Below are 9,455 nucleotides of genomic sequence, written 5' to 3' on the forward strand. Positions count from 1 at the left end.
AGCCACCAGCCTCCTTAAACATATGGAGAGTGGTACTGAATTTGCCCCAATCATAACACTTTGTATTCAGGGCAAAAATTAAATTCCTTGCCAATTTTTTTTACAGTTTCACTTTTGTACCTGGTTGCAAACAGGATGCATGTTTTGGAATATTTTTATTCTGTACAGGCTTCCTTCTCTGCAACTGTTTTAGAGTCACCATTGGCCTCATGGTGAAATCCCTGACCGGTTTCCTTCCTCTCTGGCAACTGAGTTAGGAAGGATGCCTGTATCTTTGTAGTGACTGGGTGTATTAATAACTTCAACATGCTCAAAGGGATATTCAATGTCATTTAAAAAAATCCATCTACCAATAGGTTCCCATTTTGTGAGGCATTGGAAAACCTCCCTGGTCTTTGTGGTTGAATCTGTGCTTGAAATTCATAGTTTGACTGAGGGACCTTACAGATAATTGTATGTGTGGGGTACAAAGATGAGGTAGTCATTAAAAAAATCATGTTAAACACTATCATTGTACAGAGTGAGTCCATGCAACTTATGTGACTTAATTTATGTAACTTATTTAGGCTTGCCATAACAAAGGGGTTGAGCACTTAGACTCAAAGATGTTTCAGCTTTTCATTTATCAATTTGTACAAATTTCTAAAAACAGTCTCTGGCCTACACAAAATACCCCAGTAGAACTATCTCAATGTAATACATGTTTATTTAATTCAACCTGTAAGACAAAAGCTGGGAAAATTAAAGGGTTGTGAGAATACCTCCTGAAGGCACTGAACAAGTTGTGGTATTTTTTCAATTGGTATTGGTGGCAATAGCAAAAAACTTCAGCACATAGTATAACGTCACAGACGGAGACTGAGCCTTGTCTGTTTTGGGTCCATTAAAACAAAATATTTTGTGGGAAGGGGGGTGGATGGGCGACTCATTTCTTGGTCATCTCCTCCTCCTTTGACAAGGTCTTGATGATCTCTTCCTTCTTGGCCGCTATGCGCTCCTCTCTGCGCTTGCGGGCCTCCTTGGTCTTCGAGCGACGAGCCTCGGCCTGGTCACTGGTGTACGAGAAACAGATGAGAGGTTACAGAACGCAAATAAATTACAGCCCAAGTTCTAAATGACAACTATTCAATTAATACAGGGCTATGTTTAAATCTGGGTTAGTTAGTCAAGAACTAAACATTTGATTTCATTGATAAACCTTTTCATCTGAAGTGAAAATTAACCATAGTCCAGGAATTATGACAGCTATATTATCATTCGTTTTGGCTAGGTAACATGCATAGGTTGATGGGAGTTGAAGTGTCGACTTACGACAGGAGCTTCTTGCGAGCCTTGTCTGCCTTCAGCTTGTGAATGTGTTCCATTAGGATGCGCTTGTTCTTGAAGACATTACCCTTCACCTTCAAGTAGAGACTGTGGTACCTGGAGAGAGAGAGTGTACTGGGAGTTGAGGACAAGCCAAGGTTCCCACTCAAATCACAAACATTCCAGACACACAAATTCGGTGCATATTACAAAATCAGTATGTCCTACTGAGATGGTTCATTAGACGTTCAACACGTCACCAGGGTTACACAATGTTCCCAAGGACAAAACTACAGTTCACCGATTACAAGTATCATTTTAAAGAACAGATAATGGACCTCACTACAATCTTGACTTTAAGATACTATTGTGGTTTGAATACTAATTTCAGGGTCATTGTTGTATTTTGCACCACATTTCATTACAAAACTATAACACTTCCCAGTCTTATCCAGGATAACATTCTTCCTCAATTGCAACCAGATGACTCAGACATCTAAGTGTAGACTCACATGTGCCTGTCGATTTTCTTGGACTCCCTGTAACGCCGCAGTAGGCGCCGCAGGATCCTCATGCGTCGCATCCACGAGAGCTTCTCTGGCATACGGGCGTTGGCTGTACCCTTCCTCTTACCTGGGCAGAGGGAGAATCATCATCAAATACTAACACAGCCCAGCAATAGGTCAACACCCTGAACAGGTAATTTGTTAATTAAAACCTCGTCATCATTGGATTTATAGATTTCTGATTCCCTCTCCTTTTAAGCACTGGTGATATATGAAAATAATATACAAGAGGTCTACAGGACCCAGACATTTTCTATCAACTGTCCAGATATTTCAATAAGTGCGTTTGTTTTAGCTAGCCCGGCGCACCAATTGGGTAGAGATTGAACTTTACAACCAATGGAATGATCTTGAATGTGCACACTCACCCCCCTGGTGAGCTAAAACAAATGCACCTTCTCAGTTCAAATGAGGGAGAGAAGGGGACAGGGAGCCACTTTGAACAATGTTATCACGGCCATGATGTTGGCTGTATGATGGGATGACGGTGTTGTGAACCTCTCTGTACCCACCTATGCCCGTGTGGCGTCCCTTGCGGCGTGCCAGCGTGTTCTTGCGGCAGCGGGCACGGGAATGCACCGTCACAGGCTTCCTGATGATCAGACCATCCTTCACCAGCTTGCGAATCTGCTGGCCTGCAGGGGTGGGGGTAGACAAGTTGATTAACTTGTATGTGGCCATCCTTGTCCCATGGTCTATTTCGGTATATGTATCTTACAAGAACACAACTATTGGTACCTTGGAACATTTCCCTGCTGCACAACACATGAACTTTTCAGAATGTCAAAGACAGACACAGGCAACAGTCTCCTAGTGCATTCATAGACGCTAATTACCTTTAGCCCCTATTGACAATAGGATCTTCTGGCCGGGGAGTTTTGTTGAGAGCCCCAATGCTTGTTTTAAATGTTAACATGCATCGCTTGCCGTACGGTTTTGGAAACATAAGGAACGAATCTTTCATATCAGCGAGAAATAATTTTCTGAAAACAAAAGGTTGAATTACTACACACCGTTGTGTGGTTAGGATTCCCACACGGCCATATTTCCATGTTACAGCACTTGTTTACAGAAAAATGACTGAAGACAGAGTCGACTGTCTGTGCTAACTAGCTACTTAACCTCTGAACAACTGTGTGTAAAAGGAAGATGGACGGCAGAAATGTGTTGTCACTGAAAAATACTATTGGCTGCAACTGTGTTATAACCAGTTAAAACAGTGTACAGTAAGTGTATATTTTGCATTTGTGAAATAATTTAGATGTGATATGAAAAGTAGAGGGTTTTATGTTTCTAGAGCAGTGCGTCAAACGCAATTAGATTATTATTTTGCTGCCAGGGCCAATTCACCTCTAAACAGGCTTATTTGGTACATTATTGGGCTAGTCTCCCTAGCACGGAGGTGTAAAAAGGAGTGTCTTACGGGAGTTGGCGTTGGCAATCTCATTGGTTTCATTGGGGTCCAGCCATACCTTCTTCTTGCCACAGCGCAAGACGCTGGACGCCAATCGCTTCTGAAGCCTGAGCATGCTGGGTAAAGCAAAAAAAAATTGATTACCATCCAAATGAATAACCTTCAATTGCAGACATAAATAAGCATTACACTACTAACTAATAGCAATGGGTAGTTTGCAACACAGCCAGGCTTCATACCCTGATGTATTTGCTAGTTTTACAGTACAATAACAACTAACTGATTCAGAGCGGTTGGGTTAAATAGGGAAGACCCATTTTTGTTGAACGCATTCAATTGTGCAACTCCCTTTCCTTAACCAGCTAGCTGGCTTTGTAGCCTTGTCTCATAGACCTGTTGTAACATAGTAAATGTAAATCCGGGAAAATCAAATGAATATGATGTTATGTTTGGTTACATAAGACAAAAGATTACTTAATTTAATGCAAAAACCAATCGAGGCTGGTTGATCACGTGGATGGGTGGACATATAAGGCGAACTTCTAGCAACCCAAAGGTTGCGTGTTCGAATCTCATCATGGACAACTTTAGAATTTTASCAACTACTTACTACTTTTTAGCTACTTACAAAGTTAGCTTACCCTTCCCCTAGCCTAGCTAACGTTAGCAATCACAAATTGTAATTCGTAACATATCGCATGAATTGTAATTCGTAACATATCGCATGAATTGTAATTCGTAACATATCGCATGAATTGTAATTCGTAACATATCATACAAAATGGATGGACATCCACAAATATTTAATGCATACCACATGAAACATAACATTCAACAAATTATTATTTTGGCTTTACATACAGAATAATACAAAATGCTCTGAGACCAGGTTGGGCTTTGTACAACCATAAGATTACACTCTGCTTCTCTTTTAATGTGACTACTGACAGTGCAGGGAGCTCGTGGGCAAATTGCTAATGTCAGTAAGTAACGTTAGCTAACTAGCCAACCACAAGAATAAGAGCCACAAATGAAGCATGATGATCGCTACCTAGAGATAACGTTAGTAACCTGCTGGCTATCAAGTTAGTTAACACTACTAAAACTGCTAAAAAGACAGTGGTACATTTTCCCTGTGCACTACACGAAMAAGTTTACATAACTATTAAACTATGCTGGTTGGCTAGATATCCACGAATCTAGATGACCATTGCATTAATTACCAACTTTGCAAAGCTAGGTTCGAGTACGAGACATGTCTCGACATGTTATGTTAGATGACATTTCTGACCGTGTACAAGTCAGCGTACAGCAACATCTACTGTTTTAGCTAGCTATCATGTGATGAGTTCAATGCATTTGTGCCACATTCATTGCCTTCATGTTACCCAAAACCAGGAATACACCTGTAATTTAAACGAGTAAAGTCATAACATATGTCAAGACCCTTACCTCATGACTGCGAATCTTAGAGCGAAAGGAATGACGTGTGGAGTATGGGGGCCCTACCATTATAACGGAGAAAAGATTATTATCCATTATCGAGATGTGCACGGGGCTTAACTTAATTCGTGTTAATTAAGCAAATAATATGCGTCTGGTAGAATTTAAAGGAGTGTTTCTACATGGTTAAAAATGTAAATCCTGTGTTACGATTATACAATTATATGATTAAGTACAGTCTCACTATCCTTTGTCACAGTGGTACATTCCAAATAATACAAATTGCATTATGGGATAAGCGTACTAGAGGGAACACACCACCAGATGGCATTGTTTATAAAGAATTTGGTTCAGCGTCAACATTCCAACATCTCTTGTGCCATTCTCTTTTATGTGCTTTCTCAGTTACAAACTGTACGTTTTCCAGTAAATTCAACTAATTAAATAAACCCTCAGATTTTAAAGAATGTGACACAAGCACAAAAAGTTGTTATTTTGGATGTTAATGATGGTCGAGTTTGTTTTGCATGGCCCTGTGCCCCAGGTGGGTTGAAATTTCACTTACTAATGGAATGGTCTAAAATGAGCAAACTTCGACCACCTCGTTGCCATGGAAAATTATACACCGGGTGGGTTAAAATCGAATTCCTGCCGGTGTCTATTGCACGAGTACCACCGGCTAATAAGTCTATGACATTAAAATGACAATTTACTCTGTTCCATCTGACTGCGCAATCCACTGTCTCATCAGCCCAGCCAGGCAATTTATAAACTATAAAAAGCATCTAAACATTACTTCACATTACTTTTAGACAAACATTTCGTTTTCAACAGTGCAGATTTGTGTAAACCTTGTTGTCTGTCTCCGACATTTGCAACATTGTTTCAATATTCAAGTTCGATCTTCAGCTGTCCCATAGTAAGGAACGTGTCGGGAGTTCGGGACGAGACAGACAAGCAGGCAGCGTTTCTCAGCCAGTCGAAACCATGAATCAGTTGGCATCATTTTTATGGATATATACAAAGAAATGTCAATTGAAAAAAGGTAAAACGAAATGAAGTGCAGATAGTTTACAGTCTATCTAGCTTCAGTTTCAAGTGGTTGTGTTGTTGGCTAGCTCCTCTGAACAACATTGTCCTGGCAAGCGAGCACATTTTCTATGCCAGGAGAAATCGCGCCTCATTAGTTCATTGTTATGGATATATCCAAATAAATGTCACTAGAAAACAGCTTAAACAAATGCAAATGCTGCTACTTTGCGGTTATTCTGGCTGCACTTTTTTGACGTGACTGTAAGTTAGCCATAGTTGGCTAGTTAGCAAGCAAGGGATAAGAACGTTGCCAGCCAGTATGGCAGTGGAACATTTAGGACAAATGACTGGGTCACGTCAATAGATACAGAACAAAAAAGACTGAACAACTGGGTCGCGTCTCTAGCAGCCAAACTGATAGAACGAACGACTAGCCGGCTTTGGTAGTGTAATATTTGTGTTGTGGAGAAATGACCAGGCAGGAGACGGGAGTACAGTTAGTTTTCGTTTAGTCAAAACCTCTCGTGCTCTACAGTTCCCGGGCACACTAGTGCGCATGTGCATTTCCAAATAGGTGTAGTAACGTAACACTGTRGTAATACATCACCGCTTAGTAACAGCATAGTAACTAATATAAACAGATGTAGATCCCAGATACTACACTCCTCCCCCATAGTTTTTAACTCCCAGAGAACAAGGTAAATATGTTAGGGAACTACTAATGCAATATCTGAACAATGCATTCTTAACATTTTTCAACTACTGGGTTGAAGCAGACTTTTCAGAGCCCAGCACAAATCCAGGGGATTATTCTGCCCCGAAGATGGAGTTTGTGTCCTAATAACTAACCCAGGTAATGTTCGTTTTCTTTCCTTTTATCTAGGACATATTAAAGTGTTTGTTTGTTTTARTGTCTGTTACCTTAAACAGRTCAACTCACAGGTCAAGCTTTTGAGGTGCCCTTCGCTGTCGAATAGGATATCTCCGCTCCTCCTGGGCTTCCGGTAGTGGGCCAGGTTCGGGTGGAAGGTCAGGCTCTGTCTCTCCCGTACGTCCACAGTCAGGAGAATAGTCCTGGGGGTCGTTATTGTTCTTGTTCTCTCGGCGTTTCTCTGCTGGGGCGTTGGACCGTAGCAGATGATCCACATGAACGTTGACCTGGCGATGACCAATTTGGACTTGGTAAGTCAAAGGTCCTTTGCGTTGCAAGATCACACCTGAGTTCCACAGGCTCTTGGGGTGTCTGAAATCACGTACCATCACCCTCTCTCCCTCTTTGAATTCTCTGACAGTCTTTGAGTGTCTGTCATGAGCTCTTCTGCTGTAAGCTGGTGCTTTGCCACAGTGCTTGACAAGTCTGGTTTCAACAATGTCAGGCGGGTACGTGGTTGGCGTCCAGAAACAGTTCAGCTGGTGTACATTCCGTTACGTGTGTGGTGTGTTGCGGTAAGTAAACAGGAACCGGGGAAGCCTTTGGTGGGTGGGCACAGACTGAACCTCGAGTCTAAGTCCAGGCCTTCTTAAAGGTTGCACGGCTCTCTCCACTGCTCCGTTTGATGCCGGATGGTAAGGTGGTGAGAGGATGTGCCTTACTCCATTGTTCTTGAGAAACATTCAAAATCGTTTGACTGAAAGAGAGGCCATTGTCCTATACGAGCTCCTGACTAGTCCAAAGGATGCGAACAGGTGTCTGAGAAGATTGATGGTCTTCTCAGCTGTGGTCAGTTGAGTAGGAACACTTCCATCCACTTGGAATGGACATCGACGACAACAAGAAATGTTGCTTGTCAATCTCGGCGTAATCCACATGGATGCGTTCCCAAGTGTAGCAGCCCAGGACCATGGATGAAGAGGTGCCAGCAGCAGGCTTGTTGCAACAGCTTCACAAGGTGAGCAGTGGCCTACATGCTGTTGAATGTCCTGATCCAGTCCAGGCCCACACAGATAACTGCGAGCGAGTGCTTTCATTCGAGTGATCCCTGGATGTCCCTCAGCAGGTCAGATAGCAGGTCTCCTCTGGAATTTTTGAGGGTACCACCACCTTGACCCACAGAACACATCCTTGATCAGTGGACAAACTGGCTTTCTTGTCGATGAATGGACGAAGGTTATCGTCATTACGAAGTATGGCCAACCTCCTAATGTTAAGTCCAAGACTTTGGAAAGCACTGGATCTTTCCTTGTTTCCTCTGCTATGTCTGAAGCAGATATGGGCAGTTCGTCAATGAGAGAGATCTGGAAGACTGCTCTATCATCTTCACTGTCGGAGTCACTATTGCATGGTAGTCTTGATAGTGCATCTGCATTTGCGTGATCACTGGATCGTCTGTACTCAATCTCGTAGTCGTAGGCTAACAATATCAGAGCCCAACGTTGCATTCGAAGTGCAGCAAGGGTTGGTATAGCTGATTTTGGTCCAAGGATGGCCAACAGAGGCTTGTGATCTGTCAGTAGTTGGAACTTCCTTCCGTACAGGTATTTGTGAAACTTCTTCACTCCGAATATTATGCTCAGGGCTTCCTTCTCAATTTGAGCATAATTTTTCTCACTTGGTGACAGAGTCCGTGATGCAAATGCAATAGGGTGTTCTTCACCTGACGATAGAACATGTGAGATGACGGCTCCTACTCCGTATGGAGATGCATCACACGCGAGTCTCAGCTTCATCTCTGTGTTGTAGTGGGCAAGCCACTTGCTCTTCAGCACTACAAGGTGCTATCCAATGGTTGGTGCTGACACGAGGATGTCGTCCATGAAGCACACAACGTTGTCTATACCGTCCAAGATCTGATCCATTGTGTGTTGGAATATCGCTGGAGCTGTCGAGATTCCATAGGCCAAGCGATTGAATCTGAATAGCCCCTTGTGTGTATTGATGGTCAGATACTGTTCTGACTCCGGATCCAGCTTCAGTTGCTGATAAGCGAATGCCAGGTCCAGCTTACTGAAAACCTTCCCACCAGCTAGAGTGGCAAACAGATCTTCAGCGTTTGGTAGTGGAGTTGAACTATGCAGAACTGACTGAAACTCTTTCAAGGCATTTCAAGCCTAAGCCAATTCTCATTGCAGAACGTTTCAGATTTGACCAACGTCACCAGAGTCAAGGGGAAACCMTGGCTGACTACATCCTTGCTTTGAAAAGGCTGGCAAGTACATGTGAGTTTGCACAATTTCTTGATGATGCTCTTCGAGACAAGTTTGTATGTGGTCTCACAGGTGAAGCATATCACAGAAGGCTTCTGTCAGAGAAGGACCTGACCTTTCGGAAAGCCTGTGATATCGCACTTGYACTCGAGCTTGCCCACAGGGATACTATTGAGCTATCGGGATATGCAGAGCGTCAGAAAGGTGTTCACAAGGTCAGTGATGCACGTGGTGAAAAAGGCTCACAAAAGTCACACTTTTCTCAGTCCCGTCCTCAAGGTTACACAAGAACAAAGCAGCCCACATCTCAAAGGTCTAAGCCAAGTTGCTACAGATGTGGGGGAGATAATCATCAGCACAGTGAATGTCGATTCCAAAATGTAAAGTGCCACAATTGTTGAAAGGTTGGACATTTACAGAAAGTGTGTAAAGCCTCAAAACGCACAGCAAGAGCGCACAAAGTGTCAGACGCAGCACAAGAAGAGGAAGGTACAACTGAAACGCTCCAAATAGGAATCAAAATCCTCTTTTGTAGCCTCAAACTCTGGTAC

At 42.7% G+C, this 9,455-nt stretch overlaps 1 protein-coding gene across 1 annotated transcript; it reads right to left on the reverse strand.

The window, feature by feature from the left end:
- Positions 1–688: 688 nt before the first annotated feature.
- LOC111978574 (large ribosomal subunit protein eL19) lies at positions 689–4,815 on the reverse strand. Its single transcript, XM_024008696.1, has 6 exons — positions 4,738–4,815; positions 3,295–3,401; positions 2,384–2,506; positions 1,818–1,938; positions 1,312–1,422; positions 689–1,052 (listed from the first exon to the last, which is right to left on the reverse strand). The coding sequence occupies exons 1-6, from the start codon at positions 4,740–4,742 to the stop codon at positions 926–928; spliced, it is 594 nt and encodes a 197-aa protein (XP_023864464.1). The 5' UTR covers positions 4,743–4,815; the 3' UTR covers positions 689–925.
- Between the last annotated feature and the right edge of the window lie 4,640 nt (positions 4,816–9,455).

The sequence above is a fragment of the Salvelinus sp. IW2-2015 genome, linkage group LG18 (assembly GCF_002910315.2).
Source record: "Salvelinus sp. IW2-2015 linkage group LG18, ASM291031v2, whole genome shotgun sequence".
Lineage (NCBI taxonomy): Eukaryota > Metazoa > Chordata > Actinopteri > Salmoniformes > Salmonidae > Salvelinus > Salvelinus sp. IW2-2015.

Bases quoted from the DNA above. Each gene is read 5' to 3' on its own strand.
- LOC111978574 (XM_024008696.1), bottom strand. The intron at 2,507-3,294 runs GTAAGACACTCC...CCACCCCTGCAG, and splicing joins GATTGCCAACGCCAACTCCC to GCCAGCAGATTCGCAAGCTG. The intron at 1,939-2,383 runs GTGGGTACAGAG...CCCTCTGCCCAG, and splicing joins GGGACGCCACACGGGCATAG to GTAAGAGGAAGGGTACAGCC.